Below are 27,984 nucleotides of genomic sequence, written 5' to 3'. Positions count from 1 at the left end.
AGACATTACTCTGTATAATCCAACTCAACCGCCAATCGCACCGGACCAGGCGACGCCGCACCCCCAATCCCATCATGATGCTTCTTCGACTCCGTATACGCATTCACCACCTTTTTCGCATCCGGTGTAATTGCTGAGCATCCCTGCCCGTCTGCCTGACAAATCTTCATACCTTGTACCTTCTGCTTGGCAACCTGCGCCTGGATAGCAGACACGTCCCAGCCAGACCAGCCATTATTTTCGATATCGCCGAAGCTAAACTCGCCCCATGTGGATGTATATCCGCCCCAGCGGTCCGTCGGGAGACCGTTGGTGCCCGGCGCCGCGCTCCACGCACCGACAGAGTCCTCGTCGAAAGCGACGTATCTCGTTTCACCCGGTGCGAGGACGAATGTCAGTGCTGAATGGCTGTACCACCCATCCATCTTCCCGTCGGGCCCGATCTTGTTCCAGATAATTACTGTCCAGGGCTGGCTGTTGGAACCGGTAAATCGCGCGACGTATTTGTAGCGGTGGGCTTCTGTTGGGCTCACGGCGATGATGTTGCTGCCCCAGGGGACACCGACGTTGCCGTGGTATTTAATTCCTGTACCGGCGGGCTTACTGCGGCCGCCGAAGCCTTCGAATGTGAAGGCGTTGTTGGCGGGCAGGGCGGTCCAGTCTAGGTTTGATGGCGTGGGTGTCCCTTGTGGGTGGAGGACTTCATCAAGGCCCGGGACTGGGAGGTGCGGGATGATCTCTGTTGGGTTGGTGGGGAGGATGTTTGGAAGTGATGGGAGAGTTGGGAGGAGGTGAGGCTCCGTGGCTGGGTCGATTTTGGTAGTTGCCGGTGAAAGCAGTTGCTCCTCTGCTAATGTTGTGGATGGATATGGAGCTGCACTCGTGATAGACGAGGAATGAATGCTGCTGGCGGAGGTTTCGGTCGTGGTACTGGTCGTGGAAACACTGGTGGTAGAGACACTGGCGGCTTCGGTTTCTTCAGCAGTCACCGTCTTGGTCATGTGAATTGTTGTCGTTTGTTCTTCGGTTGTCTGCTGGGGCTTTTCGATCTCCGCATTTGTCGGTCGAGAGAAGGTATTCAGCGTGTTCGAAGACTGCTCCGTGGTAGTTGTCACGGCTGGCTTGTCTGTTGGTGATTGAGGGACAACCGGCTTCGAATGCGTAGGGTGCATGAATGTGTTGGGGAAATGCGATGTCTCCAATGCGGTTTTTGAAAAAGGCTGCGCCAATAGCGAATGGGTCTCAGCATTCTTCGAGTCCGTAGGCCGGGCATATGTGTTTGGGAAATGCGACGGCGACGGAGACTCGGCGGCTTCAGAATGTGTGGGTCGAGCAAACGTGTGAGAAAAATCCGGAGCTTGCATCACTGTCGTCAAGCTCGGCTCTGGCGACTTTTGTACAACAGTAGGCTTCAATTCGGTGGACTGGATCGTTGCGGTAGCTGGTTCGAGCACGCTTTTTACTGGTGCTGGCTTGGGAGATGGGGTATGAGATGGCGATTGCTCCAGCACTGCAGGCATCGAGAGTGCCGTCGGCTCAGAGTAGTCTTCAAATACAGTGGTCGTGACATAACGAGTGTTGGTCGGAATGCATTCTTCAAACACGGTGGTCGTCGTGGTCCGGAACTCAACCAGCATGTCCAGCTGGGCAGGATTGGTGTCGATCAATCCCTGGTCTCTCGGCGCCACCTCCACGTGAGGTTTCTTGTGGCCATGGTGATGGATGTGATGATTGCGAGATCCCAACGCGTAGTCGGCGCCGGCCACGACAAGAAGAGGAATAGAAGTGCTCCAAAGCATGGTAGAAAGAGTGGATCGTAACGTGGACAAAATAGTGCAGTCGATAGTAAAGAGTGTAATCGCGAGCTCAATCGCTCAATCGGGATTCTTCGAAAAGGAATACTGTAAGAGAAGGATTGAAGTTGGGTTCCTAGGGTTAGTACTGCGGTTCCAGTCCACGCTTACTGCATCTTGGTGGTTGTCGACATCGTGGCTGGCGTTGAGAGTAGAGACACGCGACGGGAACGCGCCGAAGTTTTATAGTCTGACGCGAAGGTCTGGAACAGAACGATGAGGAATGCTAGGCGCGTTGAATCTGGGAAGGGCGATCTGATATGGACGGTAGCAGCCCTGAATTCCATCCTGCTTGGCTGAACATTCACCACCATAACCTCTCTTGGTTGAGCGGTACTACCTAGGTATCCTGCTAGTGTAGTTTTGATGCACTAGACAATTTTTATCGCGTTAATTACAGAAATAGGAATTTATCAGGATGGCCTTTCTATTGGTGTTCAAGGTCTCGAGCGAAAAGCGCAGTCGTGTCGCCAGTCGTGTCGCCCTTGAGAGGCGATCCCTCGCGCGGGACATTCCAGCCCTGGATTACAGCCAAGGGACACACGTGAAACGTGAGGTCTAGAGCGCAAAACGGCGAAATTGAGTTTAGGATGCTATCGGGATGAGAGCACTATTCGGCGTGTTCGTTAGGGAATAAGGCCATTGTGATTGTGTCGAGGGCATTATCGAGTGTCGGACATGCTTCCGCTGATTCTATTCGCTACCGTTCTTATCGGCCGGGCTTCCCGAGCGTCTGCCTGGGGCCGGGACACCGTGGGCTGTCTTTCCAAGAACAACTTTCAAAAATATATTCGTGTCGTATTTAAAATTGAAAGTAGTATTTTAATCGCACTTAGAGAACCTCTGAGAATCTTCTTCCGAAGATACACAATTGTTCTTACATTCGTCATGTTTTGTGCTGACACCCGCAAGGTTTCGGGGTCCAATGTGAAATATATTATCAGTAGAGTTTCGGGCCACGCGCCCTTTCAACGCCCACGACGACATAGTGTAGCGATCTTACCATTGATTATCGAGCAATCGGACTCTGCGATTTGTGATAGAGCATTTGTACATGCACATCTCACTGCAGCTCGGCAGCTCGTATCTCTCTCCGGCCTATCGCTATCCCAGAAATTCCCAGAGTGACTAAGAGGTTCTCCAACTCGCGCGAATGCTGGCGGCCTTTTGTCCTCGCGCCAAACCCTTTTCGGATAAAGATGCGCCGGGTGGACTTAGACTCGACCAATCAGCGCCGACATCCCCGCCCGTCGAAAGATTTACCGAAAAGGGTTCGGTCCAGTTGGGGTTCGCGAGGAATATAAGGAGTGTCCATCTGGCTTCAACCTGCCTTTTTGATCTTCATCCTCAATAATGGCGTCCCTACACCCCTTCGACCCCATCACACCCGGGGAGATCCAGTTGGCCGTGCGCGTCCTGCAGTCTGCCTTCCCTGGCGTCAAGTTGCGCTATAAGCGTATCGATCTCCAGGAACCCTACAAGCATGAGGTGATCCCCTACCTCGAAGCCGAGCGCCTGGGTACCACTCGGCCCTTGAAGCCGGCCCGTCTGCTATTCGCACTGTTCCACCGCATGGACAATGGCTCCTTTTACAAGGCCCTGCTGAACGCCGACACCAAAACAATCGTGTCCGCCAAGGAATTGCCCAAGGATATTCAGGGTCCTGTGGATATAGATGAGATGATCGAGATGGAGCAAGTCTGCCTAAATCACCCCGCAGTCAAGGCGGAGATTGAGAAATTGCAGCTGCCGCAGGGCGTCACCGTGTGCCTGGATCCGTGGATCTACGGTACCGAAGATGCCAAAGAATCCCGACGGCTATTCCAGTGCTACATGTACGTGGTAGCAATCGACCACCCGCAAAACAACCAATACTCGCACCCACTGAAGTTTTCTCCTGTCTTTGATGGAATTACCCGCCAGCTCGTGCGAATGGACTACCTGCCCGACGGTGCGGACACCCAGAGCTCGCAGACACAGACCTGGAAGCCGGTCAAGGCCGTTCAATATGCACACGATTTGCTGGACGAGCCCCTGCGCACTGATCTGAAGCCATATATTGTGCAACAGCCAGAGGGCGCCTCGTTCTCGGTCATTGGCAATGCCGTTTCATGGCAGAAGTGGCGATTCCGTGTCGGCTTCAACAACCGCGAAGGTCTCGTGTTGCACAACTTGACTTACGATGGGCGGAACACATTCTACCGTCTGTCATTCTCGGAGATGACTGTTCCTTACGGAGGTTTGTCCAAGCCCTGGATCCCGGCATTTTTTAAAGCATTGACTAAGTGAACAGACCCTCGCGCCCCGTACCACCGCAAGCAGGCCTTCGACGTGGGCGATGTTGGCTTCGGCATTACTGCTAACCAACTTGCGCTCGGCTGCGATTGCTTGGGTCACATCAAGTATTTCGATGGATACCGTACCGACTCCCAAGGTGAGCCGATCCACTTGCAGAATGTCATCTGTATGCACGAGCAAGATGCCGGCCTCCAACACAAGCACACAAACTACCGTACTGGTGCGGCAACCGTCGTCCGCAACCGTCAGCTTGTCGTCCAGATGATTTGCACGGTCGCCAACTACGAGTACATATTCGCCTTCATTCTCGACCAAGCAGCAAACATCGAGCTGGAGGTTCGCGCCACTGGTATTCTGTCGACTGTGCCATTCGACAACGAGAATGGCCAGACAGTACCCTGGGGAACAAACGTCGGCCCTGGCGTCATGGCTCCATTCCACCAGCACATGTTCTCGCTTCGAATCGACCCCGCCTTGGATGGCTACAAGAATACTGTCTATTACGAGGATAGCGTGCCTATGCCCGAGGACGACAATAACCCGTACTCGGTGGGCTACGTGACCGAGAAGAACATCATTAAGAAGAGCGGCAGTGCATCCACCAGTGTGGAGAAGCACCGTGTCTTCAAGATTCGAAACGACAATATCATCAATCCAATCACCCACCACCCGATCGCATACAAGCTGCAAACATCACCAAGTCAAATGATCCTTTCCCGCCCTAAGTCCTTCGGCCTGAAACGTGCGCAGTTCGCAACCCGCCCGATCTGGGTTACTAAATACCAAGACGATGAGCTCTTCGCCGCGGGCGAATTCACCAACCAGAGCAAGGAGTCTCAAGGTGTGGAGAAGTGGGCTTCCCGAAATGATACTGTTGAGGATGAGGACCTGGTTCTTTGGCACAGTAAGTTTCTTTCCCATTACCACATTCAGATATCATACTCACCATATCTCTAGCATTCGGTCTCACCCATAACCCCCGCATCGAAGATTTCCCGGTGATGCCGATGGAGCGCGTGAGCGTCATGCTCAAGCCCGATGGATTCTTTACCAAGAACCCGGCTTTGGATGTGCCGCAGTCCTCGCAGGCCTTCAACCGATCCACTCAGCACCCTGAGCCCTCTTGCTGCTCTGGACCGCAAGATCGGAGCCAGGTCAAGCTGTAGAGAGGTACAGATCATGATAAGAAGATTGAATGATACAATATACCTAGGATAGTTATTTACGATCGAGAATGAAGATACCATTATCAAATGGGTTTAGAGGTTTTTGTAATAACTAAGCTACCACCAATAGTGATAAACCCTATCGGCTGCTTTGGACCCTCTCGAGGCCCTGTAATAAAGGTGACGGTAAGACTGCCGCCTCGGGAAGCGATCGGCTCCCGGACCCCAGCCTGAGTTAGTCACCCTGCCGCCCTGAGCAGCGGGCGCTCCCTGAGCAACTCTGAGCAACCCTGAGCAATCCTGACTCCTGAGCAATCCTGAGCGACCCTGAGTACTCCCGGAGCACTCCCGGAGCTGCTCCCTGAGCACCCCGATCGCTCACCCCGGATGCTCCGGCTGGCCCACAACACGCTTCTTTTTCTGTTACACTTCCTCCGATGGTAAGCGCTTTGCTGCCTACGGTCGCTCCTAGGAGCTCGAACAAAGAAATGAGCTAACCTTACACTGTATCTATTCTCCAGCGTTTGCTTACTCGACTTTATCGCTTAATGACCATGATCCGCCATGCCGTAGGAGAAACGAAATCCCACGAACACGATCTTCGTGGTCTCTTTTTCCTTCCACAATGTAGATGCTTGCGTTCCTTAGCGGAATGCCAAAAGAGGAAGTTTGGTCGCTGTCTCTGGCTCTATGCTCTGGATTAGTTCGGATTAGTTCAGCCCCAGGAATATTATCCATTACTTTAGCCTGGCACAGGCTCCTTGACCCATAGGTCCTCCACTCACATGAAGAAGCTGGAAAGGCGTTCATAGCCTATCAAATTCTACTTACGGTCCGATCGCTAATCACGCTTTCATTTCAAACATGAGTTCCTAGGAGCACCTCCTTTTGCTGGTATAACACAGGCAAGCGTGGCCCTCAATTGGCTACGACATCTTGCAGTGGAGTAAAGCCAGGGATCAGTCGGATGGACTCTCGACCTCAGCTGTAGCCATTTGCAGCTCGAGCAGAGGCCGATTCTTTGATTACATCTTTCCCTTGGAATTGGGACCGCGAAAAGCACGACGGCACAAACAGTTATAAAAAGCCAGGGGTATCCCCCTTCGCGGATTTTTGAAATACATCTTTCCTTTAAAATCTTCATCCTCGCGCCCCTAGTTCCCTGGCTCGACAGCTCCTTGATCAAATTATCCAAATCTCCTGTCATCATGGTGACGCTAAATCATCAAAAATTTTTGGCAACCGACCACGGGATTCTCCAGAGAAGGCTCGGATAATGGTCCTGAAAATAGCTCTGCTGGAGTATCGGGGCAATCCATCACTCTCATAGAAAAATCCGAGGCAAATGGCTACGTGCTGTGGAAACGCAGACCTCATGACGGGAATGAAACGGAAGATTTTGGTACGCATGATTATTTCAGCATCCGATTTTCACTTGGGGTGACCTAATACAATCCCTTAGTGTCGCAGAATGGCCAATCTGCCCAGGAGACTATACCTGAAGCGTCTGCTAGCGATATATCAGCCGCTGATATCTACCCTGATCATCCCGTTTACCCTGAGGAGGTCGCACTCTATCCTTCCTCTCGAGTTAGCAGCAGCCCTTCCGTGACTGATCTGGATGGGCCTGGGACGTCAAGGATCTTCGACGTATTTCAGGATGATCCAACCGAACAAGAATGTGAACATGTGCATGCGCAGTCTAGTGTAAGAGGCAAGAAGCGAGCCCTGAAAAAACTGGATTTAATATGGAAGTCATACTTTTCTTCCCAGAGCCGGACCATCTCTACCAGAGAAGCTCCAGCTTCTGATGAATAGTTTTTGCAGACGCGGTCGAATTCCTTTGTACGGTACAAGAGGATCTTGTCGACACCTGCGTTTCGCATCTCGAACAGTCTCTTCCAGGAAAGACGGCACTGCCGTTGATTAGCGAGGCTAAGCCCATAACCCGCTTCTCTCATGAACCGCTCAGTGGCGACTTTCTCGGCCATCGTGAATTCATCAAGAGGACCTCTAGAGGTTGGCAAATCCTTTGGGTCAAGGAGGTCCGCGCCTTTCTTGAAAATTTCCCAATACACGGTCTCGTTAAATCGAGACTGGATACCTTGACTTGCGGATAATGCATTCTCCTGCTTGATTAGCTGAACTGCACCGGAGTATTGCAACTGGATAATACTATCCACAAAGCCCTGAATCTCATCCATCTTCATTGTGATAGTTGTCTGTTTCGATTGGTGTCCGTATCTTCAAAGTGGATCGTTACGCTTTATGCAGTTAACAAGGATATTTTCAATGATCTTGTGTGGCGCTTTCTCGCATCGAGACATGTTCAAATTGATCGACAAAGGCGTTTCAGCCCGAGTCGGGTTCATCGCTGCGTTCGTTTCAGGCGTCAAAGGAGATTCGGCTGATGTTGCCTCTTCCCGATTTGCCGCAGTGTCGTTCGGCTTTTGCACCGTATCTTTCAGAGCATCTTTACTGTATTTCCGCACCCTTTCTTTCATTATCACAAATCACTGCTTTGCTTGTCGGCCACCCATTCCTCGTGTTTCGGACTACAAAGGCAAAATCATATTTACTATATGTAACGTGAAAGCTTTCTCGTACTATCATACACAGGAATCGTGAGTGGACAATCATCTTGAGTGGCACTTGTAGCTGTATCAAGTATTGCCATCCACTTTGTCCTAAATTGGCTTAGACGTAACGTATAGTTCAATAGTTTAATAGCCTAGCAAAGTGAAGTAGCCTATCAGACACATTAATAATCTCAAGGATCGGCTTCATACTTCAATAATTATGCAGAAGCTCATATGATAGCTCACAAAGTCGTCGAAACAGCCCCTAGTTAACCCGCTTTGATGGGGTTGAGCATATCGTCCCAAGGATACGCAATCAATATTACGTTCACTTGTGCTACAAGTTTTGCAAATTTGTCCTTTCTAAGGATCGCCCTAGTTTGTGTAGCACAGCGAGTTTATGTAACACAAGGAAACTCACATGTTGTTCAGGGCTCATCACTCTACCCCAATCTATAAATATTTATAGCAGCACATCCGAGATTCTCTCCTTGCAAGTCCAGCACAGTGTTTGTCTCAATTTTTTTTTGTAAAGCCTCTAGCCCACGACGGCATTTTCAAAGTTATTTTGGATGCCCCAATCGGCGGCTCGCAGCCAGATCGATCAAGATGTACGCAGCCGCAAAGTGGTTGTGTCTAGTTATTGCATTGCAATTACCGCAGATGCTACTTGCTCAGGTATACACACCTCCTATTATGGGTACAGGCAGCATCACGACTGGGGGCTAAAATACACACAGAAGGAAGGCGATTCGTGCAGCGTGCCGCAGTCCACAAGGGGGGATTGGGCATGTGACGACTCTAATGACCGAATGAGCAAACTTCTCCAGTGCCGATCATTGAAATGGAAGTTTCATGGCTGTTGCTGGGAGTGTGCCACGCAATTGACGTCCGGCAGTGGGGGATTAGTTGCGCAAAAGCCATACTGTTCATCACAGAGAGGGAAAGGGGATGATGGAGAATGTCCAATTCGCTGGATGCCTGGAAAGAAACTCGGCGAGTCGTGCAGCACAGTGGAGGACTGCGCTCCTAGATCGGCTGATGGGCGGATTTATCCCGTGCCGGACATTCGATGCCGGAACGGAAAATGCACCCGGAATCCTGCCGGTGCGTCTTGCTCTAAGGATGCCGACTGTGACTATGATTATGGCCGGCTGTCTTGTATCAGTGGGACATGCAAGGGTAGGCCCGGTGGCCAATGCTACGAGGACTCTCAGTGTACTGGAGAGAAAGGCACGATGGCACGATGCATTAACAACTACTGCCAGGCAAGAGCTGGTGATGGTTGCGAGTCTCAGGTACATTGCCAGAGTCCCAAGAACACTCTCATATGCTTGGGGGGGATTTGTCAAGCCGAACCAGGTGACAGATGTGATGATTCCAAACAGTGTTGGCAGCCATTTCGGACTGCCCAGCACCCTGATTGGCAACTGGGTCCGAATACGAAATTCATCTGCAAGAAGGGGACCTGCCTTCCAGAACTCAGTGGACCATGCAAAGGAAACATTGACTGCTTCCCGAACACCTGTGGACCGGAGGGTAAATGCGAGAGCCAAAAAGTGTCACTGTGCAGGATTTGTGCAAAAAAATATGAAAAACACTATAGTGATATCCTCCGTCCTACTCTCAGCAAAGTCTGTCCCAAAAGCAATGAATGCGAAGCTTTGGGCGTTGCATTTCCGAGTCCTACCTAATGGAGGTGATCCGACCGGTCACTAGTTGGGTCAGGGTTGGGGTTTTCCGCCAATTTGGGAGGTACTTTGATTAATATCTACACACATCTTTGTATGCATTTCCTATGGAAATTGGGTCAATTTGGAATACTTGCGTCGTAACATCCTAATACTAGCCCCTCAGGTTATGAAGTCCCTGTCAATAGCGGTCTCACAGGTAGTTTTTTAACTAGTTATATGATAATTTATTATACGGCTTCCGGATGATGAGTAGAGTCCCATGGTGCCGCCTTCGAGTGCCACTCGGTTCTAGAAGAAAAATTTCACAGGAAATGGGGCGCGAGAGCCCAGCCGGGCCAGGAAGTCAGCAAGATGAGGGAGTCCAGCGGACCTGAGAGCAGGTGCAAGATTAGCTGCCCTCGCCCACTTTGACCAATCTTGATGGATTCAATAATACATCCCATGTTGACATCAATCCAAAACCCCCTATGGCAAAAGCTCTTTTATCTCGGGGTAAGTCAAATATGATCAGTTTTCTGCGTCCAGGGATTGAATGGAATACTTCTGGGATTGATCTAATGCAGACATCCTTAGGTTTGCCCCTGAACTGATGCTTTATTAGAGTCCCTCAAAAGCTTTCTGGTCCTGGGATGGGCAAGTTTACTCCTAGGAGGGTTTGAAAGCTCCTAGGGTCGCGTGTTAGCTTCCTAGGAGTGTAAAGTCTGTCTCTGGGAACATGAACTACCTCTCCTGGGAGCTATATTGCTCCTGGAACTCTAGGTAAAGTTCCCAGAGGCAGCCACTGGTCATCCCAGGATCGATGGAAGTGTCTCTGGGATCAGAATTTCTTTAGAGCAGGTTCATGTTCTTTCTTTCACAGGCCCATCGAGTTCAGGAACGTATTGGCCTGCCCCGGGAACTCTACTGCTCCTGGAACCTCAAGCCGCTCTTAGAGGTCAACATCAGGTCTCTAGGTGACTGAAGTACCTTTGGGATCGCCCGGGGTGTACCTGGGGCATGAGCTTACACAGCACTAAGATCTATTGGCTCCAGGAACGTGTTAAGTCGGCCCTAGGAGCTTTGTTGCTCCTGGAACCTCCAGTACAGTTCCTAGAGCAGCCACATGTTGATTGATTGATTGATTTATTTATTCATAGACTGTCCCAGCCACCCTAAGGCAGCTATGCAGCGTCCATCTATAAGTACAGGTGTCCCCGCCCTTGCTTTCAGACAACAAGCCGTCCTTCCCAGAACTACTTCCTTCTTCCGCTCCGGCCGGTCGTCCCCCACTCAAAAGCTAATGATTGTTCTGTGTCTATGTACTTGTCAGGCCTTTCCTGGCCCTCCTCTCCTTCTATATACCAAAAATCACTCGTCTTCGCTATGTGTACTTTAGTACTGTGGATGGTACTGCTCGGAATTGTCCCAGCAGTCCAGTCCTCAAGATCATCTTTGCTGCTTGTACTGCCATTTGACGGGCTACAGAGAATGCGTTTGATGTCGATGCATGGAGCCCTGCCTGCCCACATTCGATGTCGTTCGTCCGCCCAGTTTCGGCACTCGAGCAGGACGTGCCGTACGGTTTGCGGCCCGTGGCCACATTCGCATTGGTCGGAGTCTGCCTTGTTGATGGCGTGGAGGTACGCACGTAGGCCGATCTTGTCCGTGTGCATCTGTGTGATGGCGGAGCTGATCGCTCTGTGTGTGCCAGTGTGCGTGTCGAGTATCGCCTTTCCTGGCCTCACCCCGAGTCTAAAGAGTTCTCTACCGTGCCTGGCATTCTCCCAGGCCGTGTCCCACTCGCCTCTCATCGCTCGACGGATGATGGACTTGGTGGTTGCCGTGAGTGTTCGTAGAGAGTCTGCTTCTGGCGGCCGCTCGGTGTTCGCTCCCGTGCTTGGATTGATTCCGGTGGCCTCTTTCGCTGCTTGGTCGGCTGCCTCGTTACCTGGCACTCCCACATGTGCGGCCGCAGACCCTGTATCTTGGAAACACGTGGATATTCAGGCTTCATAGCACAGTATTAAGAGCATTTTGACTTTTCTACCACATTGCACATACCTGCTTGTATACCGCTCATCGTAAAGCCCATACTCGACAGTACTGGGGCCGTTGCAAGGCTGGGAGCCGCCAGTATAGTCGCTCCGGTGGCGCCGACAACCGCGCAGGCAGCGAGAATCGGGTTTTGAACACACCAGCTTGCTGCCTACCGGATTTTAGTGGCAAGCATTATAACCATTTCCATACGTAGAAGGTGTATACCAACCTGGGCCGTCAAGTTTGCGGGCTTTTCAAGGGCAGGTCTGCATAAACTGCGATAACCTTACTGCCTTCCAACCCCGCTCCCATGATCCTCGTGCCCCCAGCCATCACCTCCTCGGGAGAGAGAGTTCGAAAAGGCATGGATAAAATGGTCATAGTCTATTTGTTGGACAAACAATAGAGCAAAGCCTTTTTTGTTGCAAATAACCGGTAAAAAAGAAGCGCTGCAGGAGATTCACTCCAAGCCCGAGGATCCAGCCAAGCAACTGGATGTGACCATTGGAAACCCGTGCCTCTTACGCCAGGGAGCCTAAACCTATCATCTTTTGGGGACGGGGTGGAGCTGACATAAACGCGCTGGTAATTTGGACTTGTCACAGTTGTTCGATGTTCTCTCCCATCCAAGCCGACGGTCGACAGCAACTCCGTCCGAGAGTCCAGAGCAGATGAATCATGGGATATTGATGAGATTGGGTCGAATGGAGTCGACATACTACATTCGATTATGTCGATCGCAAGCCTGATTAATAATCTGATATGTCTCGAGGCCGAAACCAGTCTCAAAAGTAAAGCTCGGAACCTTGGATGTCCTATTTGTTTATTAAACATTAGCCCTGGACGCCACTTGAGTCCTTATGAGTATGTAGATACGGTGGCGATCCCGGGGATCTCGCCACAACCTCAGTATAACAGCAAAATATTTGCAGCAATCGGGCTACTTTCCTGTAACATGTCTCTCTACTTAAATAACACCGGATTACCTATGGCTAGACGCCAACTGAGCATCTGTGTCCACTTCATCATATTCCCCGCTCCTCATTTTTAGTATTGGGTTGTACTAAAGAACATAATTTTGGCGTGCGGTGAATATTGGTCGAGACACTCACAATTGTCTAATTTTGGAGGGTCCGCAAATACAACCGTGTTACGCTCTCCCATTCTGGACAGTATCATACTCAAACATAAAATATATTTATCGAACTGGTTTACATCTGCTGCGGCCTGCCTGATAATAGAAAAGCAACAAGCCTCCAAGATCTTTGTCGTTGGTGGGACCGGTGCCTATGGCTTGCCTGTCATCTCAAGTCTAGTGCAAGACAAAAAGTATATAGTCAGAGTGCTCACTCGCAACCAATATTCCACGTGAGCCAGATATCTTGCATCCCTGGAAATTTCGACGTCGTCGAAGGCACTTTTGCTAGCGAATCTGATCTTCGTTAAGGTTGTCAAAGTTTCGCTGCGGACATTCTGATGGTGGACTACAGGGCCGCTAAGCATAATACTAGCACTATAAATGTCATTATATTTGCAAATCTCCAGTAATTTAACCTTCTGATTTTGAATACAGTTCAGTCATTTGCTGCTACGTCGGTTTACCAGGATACTGATTGCCACCTCACAGAATCATAGATTTCGTGATGACAAGGCCTGAATGCTTGCAAAACAGAATCTACTCCCGGGGGTGGGATAGGGTCTATTCGGTTACTGTCTGTAATCGGCTGTAGAATTGGACGTACCAAAGTTTGTGACTTTTATACAAGGAAAAAGCTATAGCAAGGGGTAACATATATCATGGAGCGTTTTACTATGGTGAAATGCTCATGAACTGATCGCAAAGGACCTCGAATAGGGTTAAGATTATTCAACCGCCCGTGGGCTAGTTAACAGTTAGGTTCATTACAAGGATGTTCAGTAATCAAGGCCGATGGGACGTTAACGTAATCCACTAGCGAGTGAGACACACGGGCGAGTGAGACAGAAAACGCGGTCACGCCCCAGCGCGTCAACTTCCTCATTTCAACTACCCACTATGCCCCCAATTCGCAGTCAAAATCCTCAAAATTCTATCAACCAAGAAGGTAGAATCCAGCTCGCGATACAAGCCTTTCAGAACAAAGAATTTCGATCGATTCGCGAAGCTGCGCGCCGATTTCAAGTACCTACCGCAACTCTCCATCGCCGATACAATAACCAACTTCATCGATCGGAAACCCGCGCCAACAATTATTGATTGACTCCAACTGAAGAGGAATCGCTCCTACGGTGGATGCTCTCTATGGATACGCGTGGATCAGCTCCCCGACCTAGTATGGTAAGGGATATGGCCAATATTCTACTAGCAGAGCGTGGTAGTCAGACTGTTGGAGTCAATTGGGTTTACAGATATACAGAGCGCTATGATGAGCTCAAATCGCGGTATTCTCGTCGATATAATTATGAGAGGGCAAAATGCGAAGATCCGAGGATTATTAAACCATGGTTCGACCTTTTACGACGCACGATCGATGAGAATGCTATCCAACCTGAGGATACCTACAATTTTGATGAAACTGGCTTCGCAATGGGGCTTATAGCTACTGCGAAAGTCATTACAAGAGCTGAATACTATGGTCGGAGGTCAGTTCTACAGCCAGGGAATTGCGAATGGGTCACCGATTGAATGTGTGAATTCAACGGGCTTTATACTCCCACCCTGCATTATCTTCAAATCGTCAAAGTACCAACAATATGCATGGTTTGATGACCTACCCGACAATTGGAGAATCGAAATCAGTGAGAATGGCTGGACTACAGACGAAATTGGGCTTCGATGGCTAGAAAAGCTATTTATCCCTGCGACTACTAGTCGTACTAGGGGTGAATATCGACTACTAGTTCTCGATGGCCACGGCAGTCATTTGACCCCCCGTTTTGATCGATTGTGCGAGCAAAACTATATTATTCCAATCTGCATGCCTCCGCATTCGACTCATCTACAGCCTTTGGGTATAGGCTGTTTTGCCCCCTAAAGTGCGCGTATGGGAGCTTGATTGAGCGCAAAGGACGGTTGGGGGTCAACCACATCGACAAGCTTGATTTCCTTGCAGCATTCCCAAAAGCTCGCAAAGAGGCCTTTAAACCAGAGACTATTCAAAATGCATTCATCGCAGCTGGTTTAGTACCATATGATCCCGATCAGGTCATTTCAAAGCTTGATGTTCAACTTCAGACACCTACCCCCTTAGGTAGTCGACCAGGGAGCCAATCGAGCGCGTGGGGCCCTAAAACGGCAGCAAATCTCAAACAATTGAATCGACAGGTCTCGTCAATCAAGGCACTGCTTAAGAAACGCTTGCAAAGCCCTCCAACGCCTACGAATATAGCTATTGATTAGCTCCTCAAGGGCTATCAGCTATCATTGCATTCTAATGCAATTCTTCTAAAGGAAATCCGCGATTTACGGGCTGAAAACGAGACAAAAAGCGAAAATGCAACAGAACGACTAAGCGCGTAGCTCATACGGAGGGCTTTACGGCCAAGAAGCCAGGGAGTCGATGAACCAGGCTCATGAAGCTCCTAATACTACCCCCGCGGAACCAGCTGCGTCAGCTTCCCAGCCAATTACACGCGCACCCCCGCGATGCAGCGACTGTCATCAAATAGGGCATAAAAGAACGCAATGCCCTGATAGGTCTAATAGATAGAAATTTGAAATCAATGGCGTTGTTGATTTAATAAATTGGTTTGAAATAATAGTAGCTGGTTTTCTGTCTCACTCGCCCGTGTGTCTCACTCGCTAGTGGATTACGTTACGTTATCGGCAAATTGATTACCAAGCCTTCCGATCACAATACATCGTAGCTCTGATCCGGGAATTTCCAACATGAAATACATACAAAACATGAAGTGATAGTAATTTATTTCGAATGAGCGATATAAGGCGCGCTTTTCTTCACTTCAATATCTGTACTTCAGCCTCACTTGAGTATCAGTCGGAACCATCTAGCGTCTCCACTGTGCCATTCAAGGCTCAGACAGTATGGCATCCTCATCAAAACGCTCCATTCTGATCACTGGGTTCGTTATTAAAGAAAGGGTTTCCCTACCTTTCCCTCCTCATGAAAGCATTATGGACTGACAAATGTTGCCACTGTATAGCTGCTCACCAGGTGGGGTTGGTCATGCTCTCGCTCTTGAATTTGCCTCTCATGGCATGCGTGTTTTCGCGACAGCTCGATCCACCAGTTCCCTCTCCAGGCTATCAGAGAAAGGAATTGAGATATGTGAGCTAGATGTCACGAATGCCGAGAGCATCACGGCGTTGAGGGATGAGATTTCCAAGAGAACTGGCGGCAAATTAGACATGCTGTTTAACAATGCTGGCTCAAGTATGATACGTTCCGTTCTTTCCTTTAACGCACAACGACACCCTGCCTATCCCGGCTCCGTTCATCCATGTTGACTGCATTTTCCTGGCGTAGTGTATGAAGCTCCGGCAATCGAAGCCGATCCTGCCCGCATACGTGCAGTTTTCGATACCAACGTATTTGGCCTGTTCAATATGGTCTCAGCATTTACTCCTCTTCTCTTTGCCTCATCTACCCAGTCAGATATGATGCCAGTCATCATCAATACGTCATCAGTGCTTGCAAGGTTGCCATTCGCGTTTTCGGCCGCATACAATGCCTCGAAAGCAGCCGTGGCTTCTTACAGCGACACCCTCCGGATCGAACTTGACCCACTCGGTATCAAAGTCGTTACGCTATTCATGGGTGAAGTCTCAACAAACCTCATGTCGCCTGACAATATCTGTTTTGACCCCGAGGGTATCTACACCGTCGCTTTAGAGGGAACCAGGGAGCGAAGTCAAAATCATGCTAAAAAAAGCATGAAGCCAGAACTATTTGCCAAACAAGTGGTTCAAGCCATCTTGGCTAAACATTCTGAATATGGAAAGGGGGAGTTTCTGTGGAAAGGAACCAATGCTTGGGCGATTTGGTTTCTGAATCTTGTTGGATGGAGATACATGCTGGACAACGTCGTCAAAAAAATGGTTGGGCTTGAAAAAAAGAAGTCCGAAAGTCCATTCGCGAAAAAGCAACAATTCTGTGGACAAAGGAAAATGTGCAGGGAGGCCAATAGCTAATCGGTCTAGTGTTGGGTGGTAATTTTTCGTTCAACTCTCTTGCGTTGCTTGTTTGATTATTTGGGATGTTCAGTCACAGAGCCGGGAATAATTGATACTCAGGATATTTTTCTGTAATGAGATAAGGGTTCAAGTCGAAATATGGGTAGTGTCTTATAGGGCTGATCGACTCTAAAATCGTATGAATGCCGGTAGAAAAAAAAAAATTTAAAACAACACAACACGAAGAACAACAGAAAGGATATGACCATTAAAAAGATGGTATGCAAGAGGGAGTATCGCTGAGTCCGAATGTTGTGAAGAATTGTTGTAGAGGGGATTGAAAGAGCTTACGAATCTCGGAAAATACCCTATCTTGGGGTACCCCTTTTTTTGTAATCATTCAATTCCTCCTCTAAGAATTCTGCTCTGGCGAGAGACCGAGAGTAATCACTGACAAGTCTATCACGATGTCGTTTCCGCGATCGAGGTGATGAATCTTCAAATTCGTTTAATCGCTTGCGAAAATTCTCCGCCGCAATCTCGAAAGTATTCGGCCTTCCCTGGTTGTCAGGCGTCCGCACAGGTGTTGTGGCTCGGCGTTGACGAGGAACAGTGCTTGCAACTTCATCGAGCGGTGGCGCCGGTGTCTTCCTCTCACTGACAGGTAATAGGGGCACATGCGATGACTGCGGAGTTCGAGGTTGAGAGTCTGTACTTGGTGGAGTTTCTGGTGTTGGCGTGGGGCTGCTAGCCATCACCGTTGAAGTTGTAGGGATTATTCCAGGAGCAATGATAGAAACGGAGTCATCTGGAGCCACCACGGCCTCTTGTGTTTGAGGAGGAAGTGTGGCTTGTCTGCCTCGGAATCGATTTTTCAGAGCTGCTCGATCCACAGGCATGAGGCATGTTTTGAGCCAAGCATCTTTCGACTCGCTTAATCTCTGACGTGAAGCCAGCTGCGTGTTGATGAAGTCCACGAAGGCCTTGGGATCGATTGTGAAGGTGTCTTTTCTGCTCTGGTGCAGCTTCTGCTTCATGTGCTCAATGAAAATGTTGGCCAGTGAATCGAATATTCCACAGTAAAAGGGACTGAACATTTCTTGTGTCCGCTTTGGAATGCAGAGACAGACGATTTGGCGACGTTCGCAGTAGTTCTCAAAGTCCGTTGTGACTTGAAATCGACGAGAGTCAACGAGAAGGAGTCGGTGCATGCGGGCGCTATTGATCCGCTCCTTGCTTATAGGATCAAAGACTGTCTTCAGCCAGTCCAAGGCATGTGTCTCATCAGCCCAGCCGTCCTTGTTGAATGCCATTTGAATTGATCCATGTCTCTCGGGACGTGGGGGCTCGTTGCTTTTGACAGTAACATAGGGTGGCAGGTGCCTGCCGCCAGACTGAACACAATGAATAACTGAAGAGTATTGACGGGTTTCCTTTTTCTTTGACTCAGGTCGATACAGAACCATTCCAGGCTGTTTCTCCGACCTAACCGTTGTGACATAACCCAGTTCGCTCACGGCAAAGACATTCTCATCTATGATGTCGTACTTCCGTTTAATTTCATTGAACTTGTCAAGAAAATCCAAAAGTCGCATCAATTCGTCATCCGGGTTCGGGTCAGGCACTTTCTTCCTCTCATTTAGGCGAGCGGCTTGATAGGAGTCCTTGAAACTGGGATGGAGATTGAAAAGGCCAAATTCCCACCCTGAGGCCACTTGGTCCCGCTCATGAGGTGGCAGCCGCCATTGTATGGAATTCAAATGTGAATTGGCCACTTCAACCACCATGAGCGTATTCTTTACGGGGTGTCCGAGCTCAATCCATCGCTGAGCATGTGTCACAATGGTGTTCTCAACCGAGGGATGGATCTTGCGCTGACTGCGCTTCGAGTTGGATGGTTCATCTCTGCCTTCAGCATTCCTGGGCCCCATGATGTTGGATTTTCTTCGAAGATGATCACCGGCAATGTTTGTTGCCAGTTCAGACCTTATCAATCGTGCAGGTGGCGCATCGATGACGCTAAGAGACCTCCTGGATGGCATTCAACAGGGTTGGAAGAAGCTTGTCAACAAAAACGGGGGGCCCTAGTAACACAAGAGAGTTTTGGAATCCAGCACTGGGCCAAGAATCACAAAAACGACTTTTGGGGACGGCCTTCTACCCGCAATCAGCTGGGAGCTATATCCTCGCGGCTGGGATTGAAGATGTCAAGAGGCCGACTGGTCAACCTGGATCTTGAGCAGGCCCAGAGCAATACGAAAAAATTTGCATGATTTGCCCCAGCCCCCGTAAACATGATACCGGGTTCGCACAATTCCTGGAGCAGTGAGAAAGACATGGGTCCACAGTAATAGTATGAAAAGGGCGTAAATTTGCAAGAAAACGAACTTTAGTCCATACCAGAAATTCCAGCTGGTATAATCACTTTCAGGTTAGTGAAGCTGGTCAAGTCTCTCTGTCCAGTCGCCCCTGCGTGTTGGTGACGGAAGTATTTTCCGGTGGGACTAACAAAGCCCACAACCAAAACTTGACGGGTCATGGCTCCTGGTTACTGCAGCTAAGAGCGATCGATTCGGATACAACCGGGGCAGTTGAGATAAATAAAAGCCTCTGAATGGTCAGAGCTATCTGGAAAATAGACTTTGGCAGTGCTAGGTTGAATTGTGGAGGCAATGTCGGCCCCGGTCATCGCGAGAAAATTTTGCGCTTCCAAGGAGACATGTGTGAGTAGCTGCTCACTCAGAATAGAGTGTAGATTTACTGCCAAACCTATATCGAGTCAGAAATTCCTGGACATGAAAAACGATATCCTCACTTCTATCTTGTTCTAAGACGGGAGGTAATGTTTCCATTTCTGTCCTTTTAGGCAGCTGAGAGTCAGTGGAGTGGATTCGCTGCGAAATTTTCCCACACAAGCTCGGTTGTTTCCATAGTGACAATGCCCACAGTTTGATGAATATGGAGCTGATGAAAAGACAGATCGTAAACTCCGTCGAAGTTGTAAAACGGAGGAAGAAGGACTGCGCAAGAACGATGATGTCCAGTTGCGGTTTCGGGTGCAGGTGAAGTCGTACACACCTCATCTTCGACAAGCTCGAGACAAACCGAACTACAGTATAGGGCAAGTATCTTTTTCACCGGAAACCTGACATTAACCTGGTATGCATGTTGGTCGTGGAGTTTAGCCTCGACATTCCTGCGTTGAGTTCGATCGTAGGACCGAATGGAGAAGAGCCAGAGAAGTCGCCATGCTTTATCTTCGATAAAATGAGCACAAGGTCTGGCACAAATTACCAGGCCATTTTCTGCATATCTGTCAGCTCAGCGCGGACAGACTTCGGAGGTCGGGCCCATTGCTCGGGTATCTGACAGGCGTGAAGCTCCACCAGGCGATCTCCACCAATGATGGCTGCCAAGCCACTCTCACAGTATACAAGGACAACCAGGATAGTAATAGCGATATTGGAAGTCGTCGAAACCAAGAGAGGAAAGTAGAGAAGTCAACTAGGGGTGCACACGAATAAGGATTTTGGTTATTCGTATTCGTCAATTTTCCTCAACTCATTATTCGTATTCGACTGGCTATTTTCGTGACTTTATTCGTATTCGATTCGTAATTATTCGTAATTTCCGCCAAGACTAACTTACCCTTACTGTAATAGAGACCCACCGCCCATCTAACGATGCTCAACGCGTCGCGTGATTGTTTACACTGCAGATACACGACCATAATTTCGTTTTCTACGCACTTCTTTCCTATCAGTCAACTATCAGGACAAATTTCTCGCGCTACGAATGGACGAGTCCACGGAGTCACAGCGCAAACGGCCATACAGGTCTCAGCGAATCAATTACTGTGCGCTCAATGATGGCATCGACGAGGAGGCTCCACCAGAAGACCGCATTATTGAGATCCCTCCTTCGAAAAGGGCACGCAGTAGCGTTGAACCGATTACTCCTGATGACTCTGCAAGCCAATTAAGCCGGGCTCGAAGTCCACTCGTGGCGATCTGCTCCCAAAATGAACTGACTGCGGAGGCGTTGCCTGACGTGGTCAGTATCTCCAATGAATCTGGCCTTTCTCGAAGAAAGATGCAGAATCAAGCTCTCTGGGCACATTTCGACTGTTCCCCGCTACCGGGAAGGATGTGGTGGCCAAAAAGGGGAAAGGGCCCAATCAACGACCGGGAGGTGCGCTGCAAGCGATGCAATTGGAAAACGACAGATTCTACAAGGGCAACATCAACATCCAATATGATGTTCCATCTCTCTAAACATGGTATTATCCTAAGTGGCCCTGAAAACAGTTCGGAGGACGACAGAAGCAGCATAAAACAGCCGTCAGTTAGCAGCTTCTTCCAGAAGCGGACTGAGGAGCAGAGAGCAAAGGTCCTGGAGCAAAACCTGGTTCGGTGGGTGGTTATAGACGACATGGCATTTGACGCCATAGAATCGCCCCCCTTCCAACAGATCTTCCAGGACTTGGGTGTTTCACTCCCTTTCGCATCTCGCATGACAATGGCTCGTCGAATCGATCGTGATTTCGACAATTGTCGGGAGCAGTTGATTGAAGAGCTAGAGCAGACATGCCAAACGATCTCTCTTTCGCTAGACGCTTGGACGAGCAAGAATTCAAAAGCCATGTTCGGGGTTGTTGGCCACTGGTTGACAGTGGATTTTCAGTACCGAGAGCGGGTTCTTGAATTTACGGAAATCCACGGCATTCATAGCGGAGAGAACATGGCAGAAATTCTTCAGACGCTTCTCACAGAACTTCGAATCGAACACAAGCTCCTCGCGATCACAGCAGACAATGCCACAAGCAATGAGCGCTTGCTATCGGAATTATATCTCAATCTCACCGAGAAATTTCAAGCCATGTACGGAGCCGTGAGTGCTGCAAGAGCCCTACGATTTCAAGGAGTGGATAGTTATATTCGCTGCACTGCGCATGTGCTCAATCTGATTGTCAGCGATATACTCGTCATGTTGCAAGCAGGGGACCACGCGTCGGCGAATGCAGCTTGTGATCTCATGCAGGAAAACAAAGAGATTGGCCCGCAATCACCATTGGCTCGCCTTCGGATTATGGCGCTTTGGATTGCAAGAACCCCGCAGCGGAAGCAGCAGTGGAAGATCATCTGCCAGAGCAATGGGCTCAAGGACAAGTTCATCGAGTACGACGTGGATACAAGGTGGAATTCGACACACCGAATGCTCCGAGACGCCCTGAACGCGAAGCAGCAAATCAAGAAATGGATCCACCATCAGTTAGATTTTCCACCCTTCAGTGCTGAGGATTGGGATCGTCTCCAACAAATTGAGGGCTTCTTAGCCAGGTTTGAGGAGTTCACCCTCACTGTTTCCAAGCGTCAACCGCAAATTACCTTAGCCATCCCCATTTACTATGAACTGCACGATCTGTTGCATGATGCTGCGTCTAGGGAGGGAGAATTCTCGGATCTGCACCTGGAGATTTCTGCTGCTGCTGCTGCGGGCTTGAAAAAGTTCCAAAAATACTACAACCTGATGGATGGACAAGACGCCTATTATGTCGCCCTAGTGCTTGATCCGCGATTTAAAACGCTCTTGCTAGACAGAGATCTAGGCAAGCTCACAGCACCCCAAGTTGTCACGCACATCAAAGAACTACTGCATGATCAATATCCATTGGCAGTCGACTCGTCGGCAAAGCCCTCTAAGGAGCAGCCGAGCCTGAAGAAGAGCATAGAGGCCCGTTTACTTCAGAAGCTGCAACCTAAGAAGAGACATTCATCTGACATTGACCGGTACTTTGAGGATGACGTCGTCACGATAAATGAGTCGATTTCACAGGACAAGAATTGGCTTTTATCGTGGTGGAGAGCACAGAGGAACGAATACCCACAGCTAGCTACTGCTGCACGAGACTATCTGGCCATTCCTGCATCATCAGTGTCGGTGGAGAGACTATTCAACAAGGGACGAGATTTACTGGGTGTCAGGAGAAACACCTTGAGCGCGGAGACTATGCGGCGGTTGATGTTGTTACGAGATATATATCTCTCTGAGGAATATTAATCACACGTGATTTTTACGAATAATTTACGAATAAGACACATTTTATTCGTACGGATATTATATAAGCGACGATGCTTATTCGTATTCGTAAAATTTTACGGTATTCGTACGAATATTCGTAAAGTGATTATTCGTGTGCACCCCTAAAGTCAACTGTGGAAACTCTGCAAGGGCAACCGCGGGCAGGTGATTACATAAGTACCAATTACGTCGTTCAGGCACGCGCTCGAAAAAACGCGCATGCTCGACCTCACTTCCAGCATGGCCAACACCTCCAGCGCGTCAAGCGAAAGCCATCTCTCTATCCTTATGCGCTTTGCGCACGCGACATTCTTTACTAATACCCACCATGGCCCGAACGCCGGTTCATCTCTCTCATGGGAAGCAAGGTGTGTTTCTGCCGCTAGTCGCTACATTTATCACGCCCTTATTAACGGCGGAGCAGAATACCTCGAGCGAGTTGCAGCCCTGAATGGTCGTGTCTTCGACACTGATCCAGTCGTCAAGTACATGCTGCTCGATATGTCGTTTGAAGAGCGGCTCGCATACCTCCCGACATACTGGTCCACTCTGGTCAGGTCTGCGCTCATGAACGATGCGCTGATTACAGAGGCCGACGGGTGGAAAGCTGCTTCGGTCATTATTCCACCGGGGAAGGCTATTGAAAACGTATGGACGCTGCTCTATGCCGGCTTCCTTGGTGTCTTGTGGAAGATTGGCTTTGCGGGTTTGAAGGTATGCTTATAGTCTGGGGTGAAGCTTCAGTTCACAGCACATGCTCTAACAATTTTCGCTAGCGACTGTGGATGGAATTCTCTGGAATGACTGACAACGCCAAGATGAAGGGTCTTCATGGTCAGAGGCGGTACTACTATGTCTTCAGTATCGGCACCGAGGGAGAATATCGCGGAAAAGGTGAGTCTGGCAGTATCTTCCACCGGCAGTCTACTGACAACTCTCTAGGTCTTGCCAAAGAGATCATGCGCCATCATCAAAATACTGCGCGCGACGAAAATCTCCCGATTTGGCTAGAAGCGACCAGCCCCGGCTCTCGTCATTTGTACTTATCGATGGGATTTCAAGAGGTCGAGGAGATCGTTCTCGGAAAGGGGAAGGTTGGTGCGGATGCCAACACCAAGCCTGGTGGCTCTGGCGTCCCACTTTGGGCTATGGTGTGGTGGCCAGAATCCTCTGAATTTGCGACTCAATCATGAGTTGTCCTTTCTTTCCTCATCGCTACGATTGTTTTAGCATTCACCATACAACGCATTCTTCATCGGCGTGAGGCCACGGACAGGCATACACATGGCAAAGGTGTTCAGCTTGCTGCGAAAGAACATGGATACGAGTCGAATGATTTACCAATGCATATCTGACTTTACTAATTGAAACGAAATTGACAATACAGCCATAGATTGCCGTCCATCACCGGAAAGACATCTAGTTACAGGGATCCTGCAAGGAACCAAGATCCTTAGGGATGACACCTGCCTTGACAGCATCTATGAAAATGTTAGTAACTTGAAACAATCCGTAGGAAGAAGAAAAGACATACCCTGATAAGACCAACGAGGATCATCAAGCTGAGCCTTCCAAGTCCAAAACACCCACCCCTGCTGCTTCTCATACGAATGTACCTGAGCAGCAAACCACTTCGCATAGAAATCCGTGTTGGAACTAGGATCCCAGTCCGAGCTCGACTCCACATCATCCGGCACAGCAAGGCTCCACTCGCCCACAATGGTAGGGGTGTTGCTATCCCGGTTATCACTACAGGACTCGCTGATGTAGCTGTCGTGGGAGACGTCGACGCTGGTATCCCACTTCAGGTAGCGGTGGTCGTCGTACGCGGCGTAGTACAGGTCATCGATGTGCTCGTTCGGGTCGCCGGAGCCCCAGAGCTCGTCCATCATTTTAATGTGGAGGTAGTCGTTCTTGTCGATGCCGCCGTTTGTTTCGTTTGCGCGGATGCGCTGTGCAATGAGTTGTTAGGATTAGAAGAACAGTGTCCGGGAAAAGAAGAACTCACGTCAAATGCCTTGGGGTAGTAGTTCTCGCGCATCGACGAGGCCTTATCATCGTCCTGGACAGGCTCATTGACGACTTCCAACATGCCAACGTTGCGAAACTCGTCCACAGTGTGGATCAGGCCCGTCATCCATTCCAGGAACTTAAGAGCCCGCTCATATTGGTAGTCCACATAGAAACCCGGGCCAGGGGCAAGCTGACCCGTGAATGCATTGGACGGCGTCTGGGCACCAGGGGCACCGTGCAGGTCCATGATGATGTACATTCCAGCATCGCTTGCCCAACCACAGATCTTCTTGACATAGTCCAGACCACCCTGAGGGAAGTGCTCGCTGTCGGAGTAGACCAGATCTTCGCGAAGCCAGTACCCCACCGGGACACGGATGGTGTTCAGGCCATAGCTCACCATCTCACTGATATCGTCCTTGGTGGTCCAGCTGTCCCAGTGCTTTTGGAATGCACTGTTGGCTGCGTCTTGGCCGAGAGAGCTCACGCAGTCGAATTCCGAGCCGGTGTCGCCGCAGCCCATGCTTTGCCATTCGCTCTCGCCTATCCATGGCTCGAAGATGAACTGCGATCCCAGGTTGACGCCGCGGATCTTGCCGCTGGAGGAGGAGAAGAGGTTCTTTCCGTCGCTGGATTGGATCTGCTTGTTTGTCTCTGGTAGCCAGGCTGTCGCGAGACTGGCAAACGCACCTAGTGCGGCGACTTTGGAGAAAACTCCCATATTAAAGATTGAGATGGGGTGTTGGACGAAGACGAACTGGCAGTTGAATCTGGTAGATGTGTAGTGGTGTACTTATATCCATTTGAAGGCCGACTGTGGCGGAGGCTGTTCCCCACGATTCCCTAGAAGAGCATAAGTGATCAACAGGGACTTGAATATTGCTCATGGGATGCAGCCAATGTGAGAAATCATAGTTGGAACCGCGTGCAAAAAGAGTTAAGATGTGCGGGTTTCAAGATTGACGAAATTCCTAATCGGGTAACTGCCCGCGGCTCACTGCTCAGATTGCTCTGAAGTACCACAAGCAATCAGGAATTCCAACAAGAATTCCAACAAGCTTGCTTTTTGTCTTCATCTTCACGGATATAAAAAGATCACCCAGAGAATATAAGGTGCATCATTCCGCAAAATTAGTGTCGATGGATGGTCCACATAGTGCTCGCAAGATGCCGGGTGGGCCATTGCAAGGGAAGTGCTTCTATAAAGTCAAATTATTTGCCCCTGAGACACCCAACGGGTCCCCGAAGGCCATCTTACGTTAATCTGCTATTGAAGGTGGATTGGATGCGAAAGTGGGATGTGACGCAGGGCTTGGGGGCGGAAAGTCAATCAGACTAGGCCCGTGGCCTTTCAACGATCGCGTAGAAATGATTATCGTTCATTCTACCTTGCGGTGTCTGATATCTCAAAGCATAACTCTTTTGGGTACAGCAATTCAGACGTTTTTATTGTTGTCTAAATGATGGCTTCGCATCTCGGTCCTATGCTTCCAAACAACGCTATCCTTAGTCCCGTTTCAGATGTGATGAACCACTTCCTAGACTCGGTATTTACTTTCCTGGTCACTCGGTTCAGGTAACTGAATTGGAAACGTGACATTTCGAATCTTCCCAATTCCGAACTTCGTGTGCCCAACGCCGTGCTTCAGCGTGCCTCAGGCCAGTTATGCGGCGTCACAAAAGAGGACTAGCGTAGTCGGCCTCCGTGGCGTCCGGCAAAGGTTTAGCTTCTATAAAGTATGAAGACAGATCCTTGATGGAACAACAGTTCTTGCAAGCGATATGGGGTAGTGTTCTCGGCTTTTCCTGAACCTTTCTCGATGAGACAATTTCTTTTGAAAATGCTCTTGTTTTGCGGCCATCGTCAAGCAAGCCTCGAGACAAAAATATATACTCAGATAACCCACCGCATCTATAGATGGAATAGAATAAGATGAAGACCTCGACTTTCCAGATGGTGGCTAGCGCGCATGAGGCATCTTTATCAGCTCCTGGTGCGCGATGTTCCTGTCATTTGGGCTGATGAATACAATTGGTGTATTCGAGGCCTAGTTGGCGGATCGTCAATTGAGAGAGTATTCGAAGGCGTCGATTGGTTGGGACTTCAGACTTTATATGTTCTTTCTCCATTTTGGAAGTGTGCAAGGTGGTGAGGTTTGGCTTATTGTGGTCAAGGAAGTTGTGTGGCGTATAGATCAGCTGACAATACTCCAAAGGGCCGCTGTTTGATGCACATGGTCTTGCGCCATTTTTGGTCTCCGGACGTGTTGGGCTTCTTGCGTCGGTGATGGTTTTTAGCGTTGCACATGGTACAATCTCCTTCGATCTTGAGAAGATTTTTCCTCGACAAACGTCAAGTCTAATCATCGGATAGAGTACTACCAATTCAAGCTTGGCTTCGGCGTCCTGAGTGGAATCATTTCATCGATGGTCTTGACCTCCAGTATGGCATGCATCGAACACCGGTCCTATCGACGCCGCACCCCAGCAACAGGGATAGCCGCGACAGCAAGAGTAATCAGAGGAATCATATTCCCAGTCCTAATCTCGAACCTCGCGGGGCTAGTCGGGTTCCCCTGGGTTCCCCTGGGTGATCCGGACAACTGGACTGATCAGCGCAGCGTTCTGTATTTTGAGTGTTGCCCATTCAAGAGGGCCAAACTCCCTCTCGACTCAGCACACAAAGGAACGATCGACATCCGAGCGCTGAAAGAAGCCCGCTTCTCATTATTGACAATAGCTATAGTCTTGATCGACTATGTCCTCCTAACCCCACTGGCATATCTCCCTCCTACGCTCAATTGCATGGACTAGACGACTCGCTCGCATACAACCTCTCCTCAATCCTCATCGCCGCATCCATCATCGGCCGCATTGTCCCGGGATACTTCGCAGATCGTGATCGTCACCACGTATGTTTATTCGGTTTTTACACTCGGACTGTAGCTTGTGTGTGTGTGTGTGTGTGTGTGTTGGTTGGGGGTTGGGGTATTTCTAATAATCTTATCCTAGGGTTTATGGTACACAATAGAAACTAAGTGTTGAAGACTTTTCACAAGATTTTATCATCAGTAGTACTCTACACGCCGGTAGGATGATCAATGCATGCTGACTCTCAATGCCGAACCATACGACCAAGAAAGGGGCTGTCCGAGGTCCGACATGGCATAA

General features: G+C 49.4%; 10 protein-coding genes across 10 annotated transcripts; 6 read left to right on the top strand and 4 right to left on the bottom strand.

The window, feature by feature from the left end:
• Positions 1 to 5: 5 nt before the first annotated feature.
• N7532_003732 (uncharacterized protein) lies at positions 6 to 1,799 on the bottom strand (the record flags this gene model as incomplete). Its single annotated transcript, XM_056616226.1, has 1 exon — positions 6 to 1,799. The coding sequence occupies one exon, from the start codon at positions 1,797 to 1,799 to the stop codon at positions 6 to 8; it is 1,794 nt and encodes a 597-aa protein (XP_056476583.1).
• Positions 1,800 to 3,206: 1,407 nt separating this feature from the next.
• On the top strand, positions 3,207 to 5,317 carry N7532_003731 (Copper amine oxidase N2-terminal; the record flags this gene model as incomplete). The annotated part of the gene is made up of 3 exons (XM_056616225.1): positions 3,207 to 4,092; positions 4,147 to 5,055; positions 5,109 to 5,317. The coding sequence occupies 3 exons, from the start codon at positions 3,207 to 3,209 to the stop codon at positions 5,315 to 5,317; spliced, it is 2,004 nt and encodes a 667-aa protein (XP_056476582.1).
• A 5,505-nt stretch (positions 5,318 to 10,822) lies between these two features.
• On the bottom strand, positions 10,823 to 11,661 carry N7532_003730 (Ribonuclease H-like protein; the record flags this gene model as incomplete). Its single annotated transcript, XM_056616224.1, has 2 exons — positions 10,823 to 11,547; positions 11,631 to 11,661. The coding sequence occupies 2 exons, from the start codon at positions 11,659 to 11,661 to the stop codon at positions 10,823 to 10,825; spliced, it is 756 nt and encodes a 251-aa protein (XP_056476581.1).
• Positions 11,662 to 15,630: 3,969 nt separating this feature from the next.
• Positions 15,631 to 16,737, top strand: N7532_003729 (uncharacterized protein; the record flags this gene model as incomplete). Its single annotated transcript, XM_056616223.1, has 3 exons — positions 15,631 to 15,668; positions 15,750 to 15,979; positions 16,073 to 16,737. The coding sequence occupies 3 exons, from the start codon at positions 15,631 to 15,633 to the stop codon at positions 16,735 to 16,737; spliced, it is 933 nt and encodes a 310-aa protein (XP_056476580.1).
• A 350-nt stretch (positions 16,738 to 17,087) lies between these two features.
• On the bottom strand, positions 17,088 to 18,650 carry N7532_003728 (uncharacterized protein; the record flags this gene model as incomplete). The annotated part of the gene is made up of 1 exon (XM_056616222.1): positions 17,088 to 18,650. The coding sequence occupies one exon, from the start codon at positions 18,648 to 18,650 to the stop codon at positions 17,088 to 17,090; it is 1,563 nt and encodes a 520-aa protein (XP_056476579.1).
• A 1,864-nt stretch (positions 18,651 to 20,514) lies between these two features.
• On the top strand, positions 20,515 to 22,779 carry N7532_003727 (uncharacterized protein; the record flags this gene model as incomplete). The annotated part of the gene is made up of 1 exon (XM_056616221.1): positions 20,515 to 22,779. One exon carries the CDS (start codon positions 20,515 to 20,517, stop codon positions 22,777 to 22,779), a length of 2,265 nt encoding a protein of 754 aa, XP_056476578.1.
• Positions 22,780 to 23,040: 261 nt separating this feature from the next.
• On the top strand, positions 23,041 to 23,993 carry N7532_003726 (GNAT family N-acetyltransferase; the record flags this gene model as incomplete). Its single annotated transcript, XM_056616220.1, has 3 exons — positions 23,041 to 23,514; positions 23,577 to 23,694; positions 23,743 to 23,993. 3 exons carry the CDS (start codon positions 23,041 to 23,043, stop codon positions 23,991 to 23,993), a joined length of 843 nt encoding a protein of 280 aa, XP_056476577.1.
• Positions 23,994 to 24,219: 226 nt separating this feature from the next.
• On the bottom strand, positions 24,220 to 25,534 carry N7532_003725 (glycoside hydrolase family 5 protein; the record flags this gene model as incomplete). Its single annotated transcript, XM_056616219.1, has 3 exons — positions 24,220 to 24,281; positions 24,335 to 24,752; positions 24,809 to 25,534. 3 exons carry the CDS (start codon positions 25,532 to 25,534, stop codon positions 24,220 to 24,222), a joined length of 1,206 nt encoding a protein of 401 aa, XP_056476576.1.
• A 1,249-nt stretch (positions 25,535 to 26,783) lies between these two features.
• N7532_003724 (uncharacterized protein) lies at positions 26,784 to 27,187 on the top strand (the record flags this gene model as incomplete). Its single annotated transcript, XM_056616218.1, has 3 exons — positions 26,784 to 26,875; positions 26,952 to 27,001; positions 27,030 to 27,187. 3 exons carry the CDS (start codon positions 26,784 to 26,786, stop codon positions 27,185 to 27,187), a joined length of 300 nt encoding a protein of 99 aa, XP_056476575.1.
• Positions 27,188 to 27,240: 53 nt separating this feature from the next.
• Positions 27,241 to 27,725, top strand: N7532_003723 (uncharacterized protein; the record flags this gene model as incomplete). Its single annotated transcript, XM_056616217.1, has 2 exons — positions 27,241 to 27,440; positions 27,491 to 27,725. Coding segments are annotated over 2 exons (435 nt in total), but the record flags the coding sequence as incomplete, so codon positions are not given.
• Between the last annotated feature and the right edge of the window lie 259 nt (positions 27,726 to 27,984).

Source organism: Penicillium argentinense (genome assembly GCF_028826775.1).
Source record: "Penicillium argentinense strain IBT 30761 chromosome Unknown utg000004l_segment0_segment0, whole genome shotgun sequence".
Classification (NCBI taxonomy): domain Eukaryota; kingdom Fungi; phylum Ascomycota; class Eurotiomycetes; order Eurotiales; family Aspergillaceae; genus Penicillium; species Penicillium argentinense.
Note: the sequence above shows the minus strand (reverse complement) of the source record. Positions and strands in the feature narration are given on the sequence as shown.